Source organism: Gobius niger (assembly GCF_951799975.1).
Source record: "Gobius niger genome assembly, chromosome: 18".
Taxonomy (NCBI): Eukaryota; Metazoa; Chordata; class Actinopteri; order Gobiiformes; family Gobiidae; genus Gobius; species Gobius niger.
In genome coordinates, this window is record NC_136869.1 from 2328588 (window position 1) to 2348834 (window position 20247).

The 20247-nt window shown below is 42.2% G+C and overlaps 2 protein-coding genes across 2 annotated transcripts in view; one reads left to right on the forward strand and one right to left on the reverse strand.

Moving 5' to 3' along the window:
* Positions 1 to 3542: 3542 nt before the first annotated feature.
* LOC306977869 (uncharacterized protein) lies at positions 3543 to 5335 on the forward strand (the record flags this gene model as incomplete). The annotated part of the gene is made up of 4 exons (XM_079576308.1): positions 3543 to 3658; positions 3758 to 3869; positions 3941 to 4018; positions 5023 to 5335. Exons 1-4 carry the CDS (start codon positions 3592 to 3594, stop codon positions 5333 to 5335), a joined length of 570 nt encoding a protein of 189 aa, XP_079432434.1. The 5' UTR covers positions 3543 to 3591.
* Positions 5336 to 11728: 6393 nt separating this feature from the next.
* LOC306977870 (vasoactive intestinal polypeptide receptor 2-like) overlaps positions 11729 to 20247 on the reverse strand; it is a gene marked incomplete at its 3' end in the record, with an annotated part of 29135 nt that continues 20616 nt past the window's right edge. Inside the window, exons 5-9 of the mRNA XM_079576309.1 lie at positions 19384 to 19453; positions 19223 to 19314; positions 14267 to 14405; positions 12728 to 12769; positions 11729 to 11857 (exon numbers count right to left, since the gene is read on the reverse strand). Of these exons, the coding sequence (XP_079432435.1) occupies positions 11729 to 11857; positions 12728 to 12769; positions 14267 to 14405; positions 19223 to 19314; positions 19384 to 19453 (472 nt within the window). The remainder of the gene's footprint in view (positions 11858 to 12727; positions 12770 to 14266; positions 14406 to 19222; positions 19315 to 19383; positions 19454 to 20247) is intronic.

Below are 20247 nucleotides of genomic sequence, written 5' to 3' on the forward strand. Positions count from 1 at the left end.
TGGTCCTGTATCTGCACTTTTACTTCAGTAAGAACATGCAGTACTTCTTCCACTCTGACTTTGTACTGCAGACGGTTTACCTTTAGTTATTCTGCAATACAGTGACTACTTACAAACTCACAGGCTTTATCTCACTTTGCACTTTTAACTTTTCCTCCTCCGTGTTTGTGAGTCTGTCATCAGCCTCACAGTCGGATTCATTTTCAGATGCAGTTTTCTTTTACTTTCCGAATGACACAGAAAACCCCAAACGGCGCCGGTCGCTTCCTTCTCGTTTTCTCGTCCGGTCACCGTTTCGTGGAGTCAGTTTTCGTTTCTGTAACTGAAGACACTCCATCGATGGCCTAGTGGTTAGTCTGAAACGCCTCGTCACGTCCCTGATCTGCTCTGGTCTCTGAGTAACCGCAGCGTCCTGTGAGTCACTCGTCCATGTGAGCGTTTGTAACAGCGGGACAGGCCTGGACCAAACCTTCAGCCTGAGGAAGTTCTGCTGGAAAACCTGTAAGAACTCTGACACTTTAGTGACATTTAAGGCCTTGAATGTCATTAAAGTCATTCAGTGGAAACTCTCTGAAGGGAGTGACTCGGCCGTTTTAGCGCAAATAAATGGAACAAATGTAAAATAAATGAAGATTTAACCAGTTTGGCTTTACCCAAATCTGTTTTCTTTAAGTACATATTTCCAAAGGTGCAGAGGAGACACATTACATTAAGAAAAGACAAAAGAGACAAAACAAAACAACACAAGAGGCACCAGTGAATAAGCAGTCAAATAAATAAGGAATAAATACAACAAACACAATAAACTACTATTTGTACCATTAGTGATGCCGTCGCTATAAACACTACTACTACTACGACCACTACTACTAAAAACAAAGATTACCCAAATCTAAAACTGTCAAAACAGCGACAAAAACTAAATGAAAAAGTGATGGAAAAAATGACAAACGTGTCAAAAAAAAGTGTTTAATCGTAACAATAAAGTGACACGGGGCTGTAGAGGAGCTGAGCAGCTCTTTCAGTGGCAGACTGAGGCACCCTCAGTACAAGAAGGAGCAGGTCCATCATCCCCACTGCGGTCAGACTCTACAAGACTGTAAAGCAACATAATCACTATGGAAACTGTGTAATCATCTCTGTATCTGCTTCATCACCCCCCTGCACGAGGACTGCAAACCTCGCACTGCTGACACTTTGATGTTCTACTTTTTATAGTATAGGAGCTGCAAGTGCGGGCCGGCATTGGGGACCCATCTCCATGATGTGGAGCCAGGCTGGTGGCTGGAGGATTCACCTATTGTACATGTTTTTAGTGGTGGGGGAAACCACCACACCTACCACCTTGCAAAGAACATGTAAACTCCGTCCAGGTGGGAATCGAACCCGGACCTTCCAGCTGTGAAGCACGAGCACTAACCGCTGTGCCACCGTGTCGCCCCTCACTGGTTTGTGTTCATGTGGTTTTTGTGGGAAAGTCGGGATTTTGACGTCATCAAAAAAAATCTTTCATCGTTAATTAGTGTTTAGCTGAGCTCATCATTTATGTGTTGCTAGCATCTCAAAAGCTAAACGTTAGTTTGTTAGTTTTAAAAAATATCCTGTAAATTCAACCAAAGTCAGTTTATTTCTATAGCACTTTACAGCAACACCAGGGGGACCAAAGTGCTTCACAGAAAGATAAAACACATTTTAAAAACACCAAATAATTACAACCTAGACACAATTCAGTGCTGTAAGTATGAAAAGCTAGTTTGGAGAGATGAGTCTTTAATCTGGATTTAAAAAGGGACAGGTCCGTGAGAACTCGCAGACTGAGGGGCGGCTGTTCCACAGTTTAGGCGCGGCAACAACAAAGGAACGATCGCCCCACTGTTTGTACCGGGACCTGGGCACGTCCAGAACCGTCTGATCGGAGACCGGAGAGCTCTGCTGGGGCGACGTACGGTCAACAACTCAGTCAGATATAAAGGAGCGAGACCATGGAGGGCTTTAAAAACAAGCATCAACATTTTAAAATCAATCCGAAAACGGACCGGGAGCCAGTGCAGGAGGAGAGGACGGGAGTGAGGCTGAGTCTGGATGAACCGGTGAGAAGACGAGCTGCTGCTGCTGCACTAACTGTAACCGGTGGAGTGACGAGTGTGGGAGGCCAGAGCAGAGAGCGCTGCAGTAGTCCAACCGAGAACTGATAAACGCGTGGGTCGCCTTCTCCAGGTCTTGGCGTGAGACCAAACCAGAAATTCACTTTTTCCGACCATTGATGTCGGGGGTTTCTCTTTCAGTTTTGTTACTACAAGGAACGGCTCACTCTAAACTCAAAGCTTTGTAGCTTCCAAATGAGGCGTGGGGGTCAGAGGGGCCGATGGCGCAGAATGGCAGCCTCGTTTCCATTAGTCTACCCCAGGTCAGCTGTGGCTATAAACTTACCACCACCGAGTATGGAGTGAATGAATAATGCAAAGTCACAGCGCTGCATGAAACCAGTGCATTATTGTTACGAAATATGGTTAACCCCTTAACTCCCACCTGAACCGAGCACATTTTCTCTAGTTTGGCTTTACCCCAGTCCAAAAGCTTCTGGAAAAAAGGTGAGAAAATAGCAACGAAACTGAGACGAAAACAATGATGGAGATGTGACAAAAAAGTGAGAAAACTTAGACAAAAACTGACAAAAAACGGACTAAAAATTGACAAAAAACTGACAAAAAAACGGACAAAAAAACGGACAAAAAACGGACAAAAAATTGACAAAATATTAAAAATATTATGAAAAAATTACAAAAAAATTACAAAAAAATGATGAAAAAGAACCAAAAATGTCACAAAAAATTGACAAAAAACGGACAAAAGAATGACGAAAAAATGATGAAAAACGGACAAAAAATTGACAAAAAACTGACAAATATTATGAAAAAATTACAAAAAAATGACGAAAAAATGATGAAGAAATTAACAAAAAACTGACAAAAAATTGACAAAAACAAAATGACAAAAAATGACAAAAAAATGACAAAAAAATGACAAAAAAATGATGAACATGTGACAAAAAGTGACAAAAAATTTACTATTTGACAAAAAATTTACAAAATGAGTTGAAACCCCCCCAAAAAAAAATGATGGGAAAAAAATGTGATGACGTGAGGAAAAAGATCCATTTAGATGAGTTTTGTAGATCTTCGCTTTCAAATGAGGCGTTACACTGGCCTACAGGATTTGGGTAAAGCTGAACTGGAGAAAATGCTCTCGGTTCAGGCGGGGGTTAAGAGGTTAAAGTATCTAAAGAAATGTAATGTTTTGTCTTTTCTTTTCTCTGTTAAACGTGTCTCCTCATGTCCTGCTGCTCTCTTCCCGTCCGGAACCTCGTCACTTTCCAGATCTCAAGTTGTGAAAGTTTCGACGGTGGAAATCCCGAGAAGCTGAACCATGACAGAGATGAGTCAGAGTCACTTCTGCTTCTGCGCCGTTAAAAAGCCTGTGCTCGGTCTGCGCCTTCACTCGCCGCTCTCACCGCTCTCACCGCTCTCACCGCTCTCACCGGCTTTATTTATTTTATTTATTCTGTCGTATCAACTCTGAACCTTCACCGAAATGTCTCCGTTTGTGAAAGTGTGTGCGCTGCTCGCCCTGATGTCTCTGCTTCAGTCTGGATCTGCAGGTCAGTGTGGGCTCAGCTTCATCTCATACTTACAGGCAGACTTTATAATCCATGATGTTTGTATTATTTAAACTCTTATTCATGTTTGTTTTCCAGTAGGAGACGAGAAGTTGACCGAGTGCTGCACCTCAGTGGGCAGGAATCGGATTCAAGAGCCCATCATCGGAGTCCTGAAACAGTCCAAAAGCGGAAACTGTGTAGAAGCCCTCATGTAAGTACTACTACTATACTGTAAATACTGCTTTATACGATTTTGCATTAATCCCGATGTTTCTGGTGCAGTTTTCAGACGGAGAACCGAGCCCTGTTCTGCATCTACCCTAAAGCCTGGTGGGTCCGATCTGCGCTTCTGCAGCTAAAGTAAGAAATGATAAAAACACACTTTTGATTTCCTTTTGTATAAGGATCGGTTTAAAAAGTCAGTGAGAGACATGAGCGCTTCAAAGACAGAACACTCTTTAACCACTAGGCTCGATTCAGCTGCACGAAAGGAAAATCATGAAAGGATAAAATTAGGAAGATGTTCAGACAAACATGTGGAAGTGAGAATGACCAGCCTGTGTTCAATAATGACTTGCAGACGGTCAAGAAGGTTCAATAGAAAGTTAATACAGGAGCCACTTCCTCACGGTCACAGGAACAAGTCTTAATCTGACCGTCTCTGATCAAAACTGTAATGTCAGGCTCTGGGAACTGTGTGGAATCTTCCCATCAGAAAAGTGTGACATTACTGTTTTTATCGGTATCGATATTGGCTCAAAAGTACCGGTGTCGAATCCAAAGGCTGTGGTATCGTTCTATCGTTCAAGACGGATGTTATTCATGGTTTAACCCCGGCCACAGCCACAGAACCAGAGTTATAATATAATAAAGACGAGCGGGTCATTCATTGAAAAAGGTCCCGAGTCCTGTGTGAACCTTAATGGCCGCTCTGGCTCCTCCTGTTCCTTAAAAGGGGAAAAAGGCGGGAAACCCTGCGCTCGTGGGGCGGAGCCTCCACAGAGCTCCAGAGCTCGATTGACAGGCTCTGGAGCCAGTCACTGCACTGAAAATGCTTCCAAATTTCGGCCTGCTAAACAAAAACTAGCGTGGTCACATGGGTTACATGGGTCATAGCGATTTTTAGAAAAAGAAAAACTCTTTGGAGCCAGACTTTTAAGCCGTTCTTGGGTCATTTGAAGTCCCATTAGAATCTATGCTCCCAAGTGTCTCTTGGAGTCGCCCCTGGCCACCAGGGGGCGGTGTTACAGCAATGTCAGCTCCATAAGGACCAGACAGAAGCAGATCCTCACCCATTGTCTTTTCCTGATGTTTTGGCCCGTGTTGTTTCCGTTGTTCTGATCCAGCTTGTTCTGTTTGTGCAGGAGGAAACAGGTCAGCGCCACAGCTCAGGCTGGAGCCTCCACATCGGCTCCAAGTCGTGACGTGTCGCTGCTCTCCATCATCACCTCCACTGTCCAGCCATCCAGCTCCTCCTCCTCCTCCATGGGCCCCTCCTCCTCCATGAGCCCCTCCTCCTCCATGAGCTCCTCCTCCTCCATGAGCTCCTCCTCCTCCATGAGCCCCTCCTCCTCCTCCATGGGCCCCTCCTCCTCTGATGCCTCCACCTCTGCACCTGTCTCCTCCTCTTTTTTCTCTCTTTCTTCCACCGCTGCTGCTGAAGAAATCAGTAATTGAAGAGAACACAAAAAGTAACTGTCACCAGCAGGGGGCGTGTGGAGTTAGAAATGATCAAGTAACAAAAACATGGTTATCATTATGTAACTATTTTAAACATTCTGTTCATTTGACACTTTTAAGTCCAGTGAGCTTTACTTTCCTGAGATCCGTTTTCTTTCTTGTCAGAGATATTTATACTTTTGTTCCAGAGAATGTTTATTTGAATTTGACGGCACTTACTGTTTAATAATACTGTTTAATAATACTGTTTACTTTTGTGAAATATTTATTAGTTTAAAATGAGGGAAATATATTGTATTTATTCTAAATACTGACAGATTTGGAAAATTATTTATTCTGTGGTAAATGTGAAACTGTTTACACAAATAAAGCCGTATTTATGAACATGTGCCTTTGATTTATCAACACTGAGCAATGTTTAACCCCTTAACTTTTCACATTTTCTCCAGCTTTACCCCAATCCAAAAGCTTCTGGAAAAAAGCTGTGGAAATAGCAACAAAACTGAGACGAAAACAATGATGAAAATGTGAAAAAAGTGAGAAAAAATGGACGAAAAAGTGACAAAAATTTTACAAAAAAATGACAAAATTTGACAAAAAATTGAGGAAAAAATGGACGAAAAATTGACAAAAAAGTGATAAGAATTTGACCAAAAAAATGCGAATAATTTGACGAAAAAGTGACAAAAATGGACAAAGAAATCGAAAAAGAGATGAAGAAAAATCTGATGATGTGAGGAAAAAGATCAATTTAGTTTTGTAGGTCTTAGCTTTCAAATGAGGTGTTACACTGGCCTACAGGATTTGGGTAAAGCTGGAGAAAATGCTCTCGGTTCAGGCGGGAGTTAAGAGGTTAAAAGTAAGTATAAAAGATATGACGTCATGACCGTGTAAAGCAGGGCCGTCGAGCTCATTTAGGGCCAGACATAATGTAAAGGAAAATAACTGAATAATAATGAGCTGTGATTTTAAAACAAAAGCCTGACAGGACTTCATCATAATAAACCTCATAATACACTTGTGCTTTACCAGCCTGTGTTTCTCAGTGTTTCATGGTCGTCATTAATAACACACTGGTGCTGGTAAGCGACTATTGTTCTCACAGTTGATCAGTGACCACAAGGTTGTCCAAGCTTTATTCACAGAGGGCACGTGTAGACACAGGTCTGTGGTCAGTGCATTCATATGGGATTGTGGGTCAGGCTTCTGGAGCTCACTGAGAACAACAGATTTCACCATGTTTGTATTATATTATAAGACTCTGCCGACTCACTCCAGTGATCGCTCCTTCTCATGAACATAATACGAGAAGGACACCTCGATTAAGAGGGAAAATCATCATCGTAGGTGCACCAGCTTTAGCATGGCCTGTAGAGCCCCGAAAGAATCACATTCTTTGTACATATTTAAAAAGCTTCTTAAAGGAACAGGCCACCGTTTTTACATACTGAGATATGTTCTTACCTGAGCTTAGACGAGTTCTTTAGGACCTGTCTGATCTTCACCCGTGCCTTCAGTCACGTAAACACAGCGCAGACGGCGTTAGAAAAGGTGGGACTATATTGTAAGGCGTAATAATACCAGGAGTAGTTTGGCATCCGCACAGTAATCTTCACTTTACTGTGCGGATGCCAAACTACTCCTGGTATTATTACGCCTTACAATATAGTCCCACCTTTTATCCGCTTAGAAAATCCACATTGTGTAATTTAGTGTAATTATACTTTGTAGTGGAACACTTCACGTAACCATATTTAAATAGGGAAAACGTGGAAGAGCTTGGTAGCTTCTATCTTCACCTGTTTTGGAGCTATAGAGGAGAGAGGGAGAGGCTAAATGCTAACGCCGTCTGCGCTTTGTTTACGTGACTGAAGGCACGGGTGAAGATCAGACAGGTCCTAAAGAACTCGTCAAAGCTCAGGTAAGAACATATCTCAGTGTGTAAAAACGGTGGCCTATTCCTTTAAGCTTCTTGATTGCAAATGCTTTGATTGTATGTAATAACCATGAATGTACAGTACATAATTATATGTATTCCAAATACAGTATAATCTAAAATGTTACATAACTATATGTATCCAAAGCTATTTCTGTAGATGTCACTGACGGAGGAAATGAGCAAATATGTCTGTTCTGTCTCCTCTGTCACTCTTGTCTACCAGTGTTGCTTGATCTTTCCTTTTTTTTCTTTTTTTACCATGCCTGGACAGTAGGGGTGGGGGGGGTGTGAGTGAGTGTGTGAGCGTGTAAGGTCTATGTGTGGTGTTGTCTTACTGTATTTTTATTGCCTTCAATTATATATGAACATGTATTGTGCATAACTGCTCATACCCCATTATCACAAAGGGTGAGAGGGGGGAAATATAAAAACTGTGTGCTGCATATGGAATTGGTACGTAAACCTGATAACATGCGCAACTCAATAAAAACCTGATCACAAAATAAAATAAAAAGCTTCTTAAGCCAAACGTACAGCTGCGTTTTGCTTACAAACCCATATGGCTGATGAGTCACACTGGTCACATGTTGGTCTGGCCCTGATGTACAAACTATATAAATCTGATTTGAATATTATGATGTGTAGAGACTGGATGGGTAAATTTAACCGGCTCGTGGTTTGGTGGTTTCTCCTTCAGTAATTCTGCATTATTATTCTTTGCTTCTGTACTTTGTTTGTTGTGTATTTTAAACTGTGGGTCCATAAGCTTTGCACTTCTGGGGATTCACTTTTACAAAACAAAAACTGAATGATGATAAATTGTCACGTTTTGTAAACAAATAAATGAATTCTAGTTGTATTTACGAGCAGTTTAACCTCTTTCCCTCCGCCTTAACCCAGCACATTTTCTCCAGTTCGGCTTTACCCAAATCTAAATCCTTTTAGACTGGACCTTACAGCCTATAGGCCAGAGTAAGGCCTCATTTGAGAGCTGCAGAATTGATCTAAACTGATCTTTTTCCTCAGGTTGTGTTTATATCATCACTTCTTTATTTTGTTTTCCTCACTTTTTGTCTTTTCTTGTCACATTTTTGTCATTTTTTGAATCATTTTTTTGTCACATTTTTGTCATTTTGGGTCATTTTTTTGTCATTTTTTTGTCAATTTTTTTTCATATTTTTGTCACATTTTTGTCATTTTGTGTCATTTTTGTGTCATTTTTTTGTCAATTTTTTGTCTTTTTTTAAATAATTTTTTTGTCACATTTTTGTCATTTTTTGTCATTTTGTGTAATTTTTTAGTCATTTTTTTTGGTCAATTTTTTTGTCTTTTTTTTGTCATTTTTTTGGTCAATTTTTAGTCATTTTTTGTCACATTTTTTGGCTTTTTTAAAATCATTTTTTTTGTCATTTTTTGTCATTTTTTTGTCATTTTTTTGGTCAATTTTTGGTCAATTTTTGTCACATTTTTTGGCTTTTTTAAAATCATTTTTTTTGTCATTTTTTGTCATTTTTTTGTCATTTTTTGTCCATTTTTTGTCACATTTTTTGTCTTTTTTTAAATCAATTTTTTGTCACATTTTTGTCATTTTTTTGTCACTTTTTTGTCACTTTTTTGTCACTTTTTTGTCACATCTTCATCATTGTTTTCGTCTCAGTTCTGTCGCTATTTTCACACCTTTTTTCCAGAAGCTTTTGGATTGGGATAAAGCCAAACGGGAGAAAATGTGCTCGGTTTAGGTGGGAGTTAAGGGGTTAACTTGGCTTTACCCAAATCTAAAAGCTAAACAAATAAGCCCTTGCCTTGAACTAAAACAGTACAAGCCACGAATGGAGGACAATGGTTGCATTTTGTTTCTGCCTCACAGCACTCATTGTAAATCCTTTCAATGGAAACTAGATGATTTCCGAACTGCACTGACGACGAGGGGCCAGACGGAGGCACCTTGCAAACATTTGTCTAAAATGTATAAAAAAATAGAGGTCTGAGGTTCTGTGGGTTCTGGAGGGAGTTACAATAAACTATTTCCTCTTATATTGGCAATGTGAGGGGCATGAGTGTTATGTCCCACGAGATTATCTGGGAACCATGACTCAAGAAAGCGCCACCAGAGGGAAATAAAAAGCGTCACATCCCTCTATTGGAGGAGTTGTGTAATTACATCTCTGTAAACATAAATACGCTAATGGCTTTTCCGGCTAATTGTGGGCCGGTGTTAAGGCATAACGGGCCTTATCTCGGTCTGACTGGCCCAACCGGCCCAAAAGTACGTCGGCCCACCGGAAAAAACTCCCGAATCTCCCGATGGCCGGTCCAGCCCTGGTCTTTGTGCGCGTGCTGTGACTTAACCTGAGTAAAACATGTACATTGATTATTGCAGTTCGATCAATGACCAGCAGAGGGAGCAGTGAACCACGTACAGAGATCCTCCCAAAGCCTTTCAGTCTCTGCATAAATCTTCAGACACTTGAGCAGATTCCGACTTCATGACTTCACTCAGTTCTTGGAGTTTGTAAGTTTTGTGGAAATCCCCACATTTTTCACATTTGAACCAGAAATGAAGCAGCTCTCCGTCGGTAAATTAAAATATCTGGGTTTTTCCTGTCGAGAAGCTAAAGAACAAAAGGGGGACGACATCACCACAAAAAACATTGATTTTGTCACAAGTTTATTATAAAAAATATACACGGTAACTGTAAATGAACACAGTCCGCTGTCACAAATGAGTCTGCAGCCTGTGGGAGGTCAGAGGTTCTACTCCCGGATGTCAAGCCCGAGGGGAGGGAAGGTGAGAGTTTCCAATCACTGAAGGACGACAGAGTTTAAGGCGAGACGCTGCCAGTGAGAACGTTTTCTCCAACAGATACTGACAGGTTTGGTATCCACGTGTAGCACGAAAGGCTGTGACTGAGATCAAACCACATATGGCACATCTGAAAACAACTGAGTACGATCTCCTCTCTCACTACTTCCATTAACCTCTTAACTCCCGCCTGAACCGAGAGCATTTTCTCCAGTTCAGCTTTACCCAAATCCTGTAGGCCAGTGTAGCGCCTCATTTGAAAGCTAAGACCTACAAAACTAAATTGATCTTTTTCCTCACGTCATCAGATTTTTTCCCGTCATTTTTTCTCATTTTGTAATTTTTTGTCACATTTTTTAATTCTTTTTTTTAATCATTTTTTGTCACATTTTCATCATTGTTTTCGTCTCAGTTTTGTTGCTATTTTCACACCTTTTTTCCTGAAGCTTTTGGATTGGGGTAAAGCCAAACTGGAGAAAATGTACTCGGTTCAGGTGGGAGCTAACTTGGCTTTACCCAAAGCTAAAAGCAAAAAAAAAAAAGCATCTAAACAATGATGAAAATGAGGATAAAAACACAACAAAGTATGGAAGCCTGTTTCCGCCATGTTAAAAAATAAAAGCCCAACGGGAAATCGAAATTACGAGATTTAAAGTTATAATTTTGTGTTTAAAACACAAAATTTCGAGTTTAAATCTCGAAATTACGAGTTTGGGGCACGAGTTTGCCCCAAACTAGCAGTTGTTTTTCAGGCATGATACGATTCCAAGATACGGCTCTGCTCAGATCAAGCTCCACAGTTCAGACGCATCAGACAGGAAAGAGAACGGCAACAACATCCGGATTTTCAAAGTAAAATAAGGCTGACGTCTATGATTACGGATCTTAAAAACTCGTAATTCCGAGTTTAAATCTCGTCATTTCGAGATTTAAACTCGAAATTTGGTGTTTTAAACACAAAATTATGACTTTAAATCTCGTAATTTCGACTTCCCGTTGGGCTTTTATTTTTTAACATGGCGGAAACGGGCTTCCATAACAAAGAGTGTCGGAAAAACAACAAAAAAAGCAATGGAAAAAAAGCAAAAAAAAGTGACTCGGTTTGGCCAGGGGGTGGGGGTAAGGTAAAGTGAGAGGCCGGACCGGTGGCCCTGGAGCCAGTGGCCCTTCTGTGCTCTTCCAGAATGGACATGTGACCATTCCGCCCCTGGAGGTTATTAATTAACACTTGTTTCATTGGCTCTTATTTCAACATTAATCGTCATAACTCAAGCCCATTTCAAGCCTTTTATCTAAGATAAGACGGCATTTTTCAGTGTAGTTTATTCAAAAACTAAACAAGAGCCAAAACACGTCAACCAAACCATGATTTAAACCCGGCTCAATCCATTATTTCAACTTTATCGATGATTTTTGACTTAAAACAATGTAGTTTTCCCTCATGTATTCATGTGAGTGATCCACAGCAGCGTCTCGCCTTAACCCCCAAAGCGACACTTCTGTAGGAGATGATCAGCGTCACGTGGCCTGGAGCTGCTCACCCTGGAGTTCAGAGCTCTACAAACACGGGTCTTCTCTCAGAGGCAGGTCGTGGTGCGTTCACTGTCTCTGAGGTCTGTCTTCTGCATCGCTGACCCTGTAATGTTCACTATAGGACCGTGGTCTCCGTCTGCAGGATGGACTGTGCCCTGGTGTCCCTCTGGGGGGCGCTGCAGTTCAGTTTGTACTCCCTCTTCAGAGCGGCGCTGGTCCAGGTGCGGCACAGCTCCGCCTGCACCTGAGGGAAGGAGACGTCGCAGAAAAACATCACTAAAAACAATGTAAACACTTAAACGTAATGCAGTTTCAATCATGTTTGAGTCATCTCCAAGCCTAGACATTTTTATTATTTACGTCAGTGGTTCTCAACCTGGGGGTCGGGACCCACTAGGGGGTCGCAAGACAAATTTGGGGGGTCGCCAGAGCGTATAGATAAAATATGTATTTTAATATTATTATTATGGTGTCGTAGCATTTGTTCTAAATTTAATTCATTTTTGTTTTAGCCATTGTTTTTTCTTTGTTTTTTTAAGAGTTATATAGGTTAACCTCTTAACTCCCGCCTGAACCGAGAGGATCTTTTTCCTCACGTCATCAGATTTGGGTATTCAAGTCATTTTTGTAACTTTTTCATCATTTTTTTGTCATTTTTTGTCACATTTTTGTCCATTTTTTGTAATTTTTGGGTCAAAATTTTATCACATTTTTGTCATTTTTTGTCACATTTTTTTCGTCAATTTTTTATCACATTTTTGTCATTTTATGGTCATTTTTTGTCAATTCCTTGTCAATTTCTTGTGACATTTTTGCCACTTTTTCATACATTTTTCGTCACTTTTTTGTCACATTTCCATCGTTGTTTTTGTCTCCGTTTTGTTGCTATTTTCACAGAAGCTTTTGGACTGGGGTAAAGCCAAACTGGAGAAAATGTGCTCGGTTCAGGCGGGAGTTAAGGGGTTAATGTCCCTGTTTTTTCCCCATGGTCTGACCCGGGTGGGGGTCACGATCCTAATTAACTGTTACAATGGGGGTCGCGGCTCTAAAAGGTTGAGAACCACTGATTTACGTTTACTGGCAGTAACTGAAGCTGCGGTGGACGTGGACTCACCTCGCTGTTGAGGAAGCAGTAGAGCACGGCCACGATCAGCCCCTGCAACGACACAAGCCAAAAGAGAAGAAAGAAGTCGTTTTGAGGAGCGGAACAGGACGGACTCAGGGGGTTTCAAGCGCCTCTAAAAGAAAACGTCCTGGAGCGATGTGGAATTGGCCAACAGGAGGCGCTGTGGGGCCACGTGAACAAGAGAGTGAGAAGAGCTGGCTGAAGTGCACATTTGTAGGAACCATAGATATAATATAATAAAGATGAGCAGGTCATTCAGCCCCGTTCATTGACTTGTGTTCTTGTATCACTTTTTATGTTCGTTTTGTCAGACACTAAGGTTAGAGATGTTAAAGATCTTTTACCTTTACATGTTTCAGCGCCATCTGCAGGCCGTCATCAGAAGCATCACCGGCGTGCGGTGACGTGTCCGATGATTACGCCCCCTGTCGCCCTGAATCCACCGGGCGGCAGGGGGCGTGGCCAGTCTGCCGGACCTGTTGGGACCGTCAGACTGGTCACGCCTCGGAAGTAAGAACAGCTGATAAGTGACATGATACTTCTGATGACGGCCTGCAGATGGCGCTGAAACATGTCAAGGTAAAAGATCTTTAACATCTCTAACCTTAGTGTCTGACAAAACGAACCTAAAAAGTGATAGCATTCATTGAAGGTTCCCGAGTCGTGTGTGAACCTTAATGGCCGCTCTGTCTCCTCCTACGCAGCCTGTGCCTTAAAAGGGCAAAAAGGCGGGAAGTCCTGCTCTTGTGGGGTGGGCGGAGCCTCCACAGAGCTCCAGAGCTTGATTGACAGACTCTGGAGCCAGTCATTGTACTGAAAATGCTTCCAATTTTCGGGCTTACAGACAAAAACTAGCGCGGCTAAAAATATGGTCACATGGGTCATAGAGATTTTTAGAAATAGAAAAACTCTTTTGGAGCCAGACTTTTAAGCCGTTCTTGGGACGTTTGAAGTCCGATTAGAATCAATGCTCCCAAGAGTCTCTGGGAGTCACCCCTGCCACAAGGGGGCGGTGTTACAGCAATGTCAGCTCCATAAGGAACATAGAGAAGCGCACTCCTCGCCCATTGGTAGGAACAGGCTTGGTTTGGTTTTGTAAATGTGATAACAATAATATCACAGTATTCAAAACAGTCTCATGGGTTTAAAGTGGACATATCCTGCAAAAGTATTTCCAAACATTCACAGTTTTGAGTTCATCCTCGGACAAAGCTGTTAAATGTAGCTGTTTCTTCTTCTACGACGTCAGAGCCTCGTTCTGTACGTCCTGATTACACTCGTGCCATTGTTCAAACCCCAAAAACTGTCCTCCACGTTTTTAAATCCTATAATCCAACATTATCAACTACAGTGTTAATCAAGCATTCTGCCTCCTCTGTAAAGGCCGAGTGAAGATGTCCCACTGAGTTCAGAGCTTCTCTCTTAAACATTCTCATGGGTTTCGAAAAAGGCCCTCCTGACCAGTGTGACGTGACCCAGTACCGGGACGCTCATGTCTGGAGGTGATTGGCCGACGGGGCCTCGTACCTGGAAGGATCCCAGGCCGAGCTCGAACAGGATCTTCACCTGTCGCAGCGTCTGATCGTCTGGATCCATGACGTAAACGAACAGCACGTAGTTGACTCCGAACAGAGGGATCAGCAGCAGAGTGGACTTCGCCAGACGCCTGCGGTCGGAAAACACCACTCATAAAACAACAGGATACAAGACAACGTCCCCTCAGGTTCTGCTCTGTCAGCGCTGTGTCTTTACAGATCCATTTAGCACAGGGGAACTGAAGCTGTAAAAGCATCTTAAGGACGATCAGAGGGAGGAGGAGTCACCTGACCTCAGGGAGTAATGTATTACAAAAGTTACAAAAGGGAATGAGGAAAATCAGATATTACTTACACAACATATGGGAATATATTACAGCGCGTGTGTTTAACCGGTCAGCGCTAAACCTGCTCTCTGGGCTCTAACTTCATCATGAATCAGGTGCATTTTCTTCCTTTCTCCCCCAACTTCATTCGATCAGTGTTAATTTGGACAACATATTTTATTTTTGTTTTAGTTTTAGTCTTTTGATTAAAATGTAATTCAATTTTAGTCTAGTTTTAGTCGACTAAAATTGCATGTTAATTTAGTCGACTAAATTTAAGACTAATTTAGTCGACTTTGCATTGATAATATTCATTGTAATCATATTTAATGTTGTTCCTCTGCTTCATGGAGCTGCTCCACATGAACAAAGCTCAGAGCTGATCCTTTGGCAGAGAATTTACATGATCTGAGGCTCTTTCAGACGCTCAATACAAGTTTGGATGATTTTAGTCTCTCCTTTTCATTTTTATTTAGTCTTATTTTAGTCGACTAAAACATCTGGACATTTTAGTCATAGTTTTAGTCTCATGAGAAACTTTTAATTTAGTTTTAGTCCAATTTTAGTTGTCAAAAATATCACTTTGACTAAAATTAAGACTAAATATTTTAGTCGACGAAATTAACACTGCATTCGATACGTCTTTGTGGGAAATGTGCAAGCGCAGAGATGCTCTTTGTGAAGTGAACAGGCCAAAGAGAGGCTGAATATGCGGATGAGCTTCTTTCACTTTGATCATAAAGCTGGAGGTCTGGACAGAGCAGCGGCTCAGGGGTTTGGTCGGTGCATGTCCCACAGCAGAGGAGCAGGAGTTACTCATGTTGTTTGAGATGAGCTGGTCTCACATGTAACTCTCTTACTCTGTATCAGGCCTTTGCTCTGGTTTATGTGATTTAGTCCTGCCTTAGCCCTGATTTATCATGTTTTGCCCTGGTTTAATCCTGGTTCAGTTCTGAGTAGTCCTAGTTTATTATTAGGCTCTTTATTATTCTGTATTAATATGTTATTACAATGTTTCTAAAGCCTAACATGCTGGAATATAAAACAACTATTGAGTTTAGGCCCAATTCTATTCTATTCAAGCATTGATGATGATGAAATGATCATTTATTTATCACAAATACTTGAATACGTTTGGTGATCGGCCCAGTGGCCAATGACCTCCCACAAATCTGGCCCAGTGACAAAAGTCTTTGAAGAGCCCTGATATATGAGTTTAAAAATGTTTAAACTAAGTATTTTCCTCCCCCTTCATGTTCCAGCCATGTCCTGGTGTGTAGAATGAGCCCAGACCTGTTCACCACAACTGCCTCTAAAATCCTGCACTGTCACTCAGAAGAAGTTGGTGGCCTGAAGTGCTGTCATGAGCTTAATATAGAAGCTGCAGTTACACCTATGACCTGAGGTGGCAGTAGTGAGTATAAAATGACCAACTTCCATCTAGTGCCTTTAAGTAACAAGTGCTCTTCTTCTTCTTCTTCTTTTTCTTCTTCTTCTTCTTCTTCTCCTTGTCCTTCTTCTTCTTCTTGTCCTTCTTCTTCTCCTTGTCCTTCTTCTTCTCCTTGTCCTTCTTCTTCTCCTTGTCCTTCTTCTTCTTGTCCTTCTTCTTCTTCTTCTTGTCCTCCTTCTTCTTCTTGTTGTCCTTCTTGTCCTCCTTCTTCTTCTTGTCCTTCTTCTTCTTCTTCTTGTCCTTCTTCTTCTTCTTCTTGTCCTCCTTCTTCTTCTTGTCGTCCTTCTTGTCCTCCTTCTTCTTCTTGTCCTTCTTCTTCTTCTCCTTCTTGTCCTTCTTCTCTTCCTCTTCTTGTCCTTCTTCTTCTTCTTCTTCTTCTTCTTGTCCTTCTTGTCCTTCTTCTTGTCCTTCTTCTTCTTCTTGTCCTTCTTCTTCTTCTTCTTCTTGTCCTCCTTCTTCTTCTTGTCGTCCTTCTTGTCCTCCTTCTTCTTCTTGTCCTTCTTCTTCTTCTCCTTCTTGTCCTCCTTCTTCTTGTCGTCCTTCTTGTCCTCCTTCTTCTTCTTGTCCTCCTTCTTCTTCTCCTTGTCCTTCTTCTTCTTCTTCTTGTCCTTCTTCTTCTTCTTCTTCGTCTTCTTCGTCTTCTTGTCCTTCTTCTTCTTCTTGTTGTCCTTCTTCTTGTCCTTCTACTTCTACTTCTTCTCCTTCTCCTTCTTCTCCTGAGTCCATTAGCAGTGTGTTGTTCCTATAGCCGTTAGCAAAGATCTCTAATATAACTCTAGAAGGAACATAAGATCTGCAGTTGTGTGAAGCTAATGTCGGCAACACAAAAGCAAATCTTTCAGTGGCATCACTACAATTTTCAAATTAACTCCAAAGTAACTCGAACCCCCGGTAATCCAACATGGCTGTAACAAACTGTGGGATGTGTAGGGGTGTGAATACTTTCCACTTGCACTTGCAGTATTTGTTCCTCATATTCCTGATCTTTTTTCCTGATCCTTCCACAGTGATCTCCCTCCACAGTGATCTCCCTCCACAGTGATCTCCTTCCACAGTGATCTCCTTCCACAGTGATCTCCTTCCACAGTGATCTCCTTCCACATTGATCTCCCTCCACATTGATCTCCCTCCACATTGATCTCCCTCCACAGTGATCTCCCTCCACAGTGATCTCCCTCCACAGTGATCTCCTTCCACAGTGATCTCCTTCCACAGTGATCTCCTTCCACAGTGATCTCCTTCCACAGTGATCTCCCTCCACATTGATCTCCCTCCACAGTGATCTCCCTCCACATTGATCTCCTTCCACAGTGATCTCCCTCCACACTGATCTCCCTCCACATTGATCTCCCTCCACAGTGATCTCCTTCCACATTGATCTCCCTCCACAGTGATCTCCCTCCACATTGATCTCCTTCCACAGTGATCTCCTTCCACATTGATCTCCTTCCACATTGATCTCCCTCCACAGTGATCTCCCTCCACATTGATCTCCCTCCACAGTGATCTCCCTCCACATTGATCTCCCTCCACAGTGATCTCCCTCCACATTGATCTCCCTCCACATTGATCTCCCTCCACATTGATCTCCCTCCACATTGATCTCCTTCCACACTGATCTCTCTCCACATTGATCTCCCTCCACACTGATCTCCCTCCACATTGATCTCCCTCCACATTGATCTCCCTCCACACTGATCTCCCTCCACATTGATCTCCCTCCACATTGATCTCCCTCCACATTGATCTCCCTCCACATTGATCTCCCTCCACATTGATCTCCTTCCACACTGATCTCTCTCCACATTGATCTCCCTCCACACTGATCTCCCTCCACAGTGATCTCCCTCCACACTGATCTCCCTCCACAGTGATCTCCCTCCACATTGATCTCCCTCCACAGTGATCTCCCTCCACATTGATCTCCCTCCACATTGATCTCCCTCCACAGTGATCTCCCTCCACATTGATCTCCCTCCACATTGATCTCCCTCCACATTGATCTCCCTCCACAGTGATCTCCTTCCACATTGATCTCCCTCCACATTGATCTCCCTCCACAGTGATCTCCTTCCACATTGATCTCCTTCCACATTGATCTCCCTCCACATTGATCTCCCTCCACATTGATCTCCCTCCACATTGATCTCCCTCCACATTGATCTCCCTCCACATTGATCTCCCTCCACAGTGATCTCCTTCCACACTGATCTCCCTCCACAGTGATCTCCCTCCACAGTGATCTCCTTCCACAGTGATCTCCTTCCACAGTGATCTCCCTCCACATTGATCTCCTTCCACACTGATCTCTCTCCACAGTGATCTCCTTCCACATTGATCTCCCTCCACATTGATCTCCCTCCACAGTGATCTCCTTCCACAGTGATCTCCCTCCACATTGATCTCCTTCCACAGTGATCTCCCTCCACATTGATCTCCCTCCACAGTGATCTCCTTCCACACTGATCTCCCTCCACAGTGATCTCCCTCCACAGTGATCTCCTTCCACAGTGATCTCCCTCCACAGTGATCTCCCTCCACATTGATCTCCTTCCACATTGATCTCCTTCCACAGTGATCTCCCTCCACAGTGATCTCCCTCCACATTGATCTCCCTCCACATTGATCTCCTTCCACACTGATCTCTCTCCACAGTGATCTCCTTCCACATTGATCTCCCTCCACATTGATCTCCCTCCACAGTGATCTCCTTCCACAGTGATCTCCCTCCACATTGATCTCCTTCCACAGTGATCTCCCTCCACATTGATCTCCCTCCACAGTGATCTCCTTCCACACTGATCTCCTTCCACAGTGATCTCCTTCCACAGTGATCTCCCTCCACATTGATCTCCCTCCACAGTGATCTCCTTCCACACTGATCTCCCTCCACAGTGATCTCCTTCCACAGTGATCTCCCTCCACATAGATCTCCCTCCACAGTGATCTCCTTCCACATTGATCTCCCTCCACATTGATCTCCCTCCACAGTGATCTCCTTCCACATTGATCTCCCTCCACATTGATCTCCCTCCACAGTGATCTCCTTCCACATTGATCTCCCTACATTGATCTCCCTCCACAGTGACCTCCTTCCACATTGATCTCCTTCCACATTGACCTCCCTACATTGATCTCTCTCCACTGAAACGGTTTCTCGCTGTTTTCTCACTTGTACTGAGACGTCTCGTTCCCCCCGACGTCGCTGCAGCGGAGCTTCTGCACCAGGACGTGGATGATGCTGATGAACAACACGAAGTTTATCTGAGGAAAAGCAAATGAGTAAACAGTAAAAGTATTTATCAGGAGACGCTGGAGGCTGTTTGGACTCACGATGACGGACGCCATGATGGGCCAGTTTATGAGGCGGCTCGGGACGGGGCTCTCGTCGATCTCCCAGCACCTGCGGAGCAAACGATGAGAAAAACTAAACTTATCTGGAGCTATGATGGGAGTAATGTGTGTATTTAAACTTGTCATCATCCCAGCCAGGGGCGTAGCACCTAATTCTGGGCCCTGGGTGTAAACGATCTTGGTGGACCCCCGCTCATATTTTATGTTCTTTAACCACATAACAGTGACAATTTTACAGTAGGGTTATAACATAATTATATAAAGCCTAACAAGGTGAAAAAATTGGTCGACCTTTTTTTTTAATTCTTTTTTTTTGGTCACTTTTTGTCACATTTTTGTTGAATTCTTGTCATTTTTTTGTTGAATTTTTGTTGAATTTTTGTCACATTTTTGTTGAATTTTTGTTGAATTTTTGTCACATTTTTGTTGAATTCTTGTCATTTTTTTGTTGAATTTTTGTTGAATTTTTGTCACATTTTTGTTGAATTTTTATCACATTTTTGTTGATTTTTTGTTACACTTTGGTTGAGTTTTTGTCACTTTTTGTTCAATTCTTGTCATTTCTTTGTTGAGTTTTTGTTGAATTTTTATCACATTTTTGTTGAATTTTTATCACATTTTTGTTGATTTTTTGTTTTCACTTTGGTTGAGTTTTTGTCACTTTTTGTTCAATTCTTGTCATTTTTTTGTTGAATTTTTGTTGAATTTTTGTCACATTTTTGTTGAATTTTTATCACATTTTTGTTGAGTTTTTGTCACATTTTGGTGAATTTTTGTTACATTTGTCGCGTTTACATCCTTGTTTTCTTCCCATTTTTTGTGGCTGTTTTGGTGCTTTTTCCC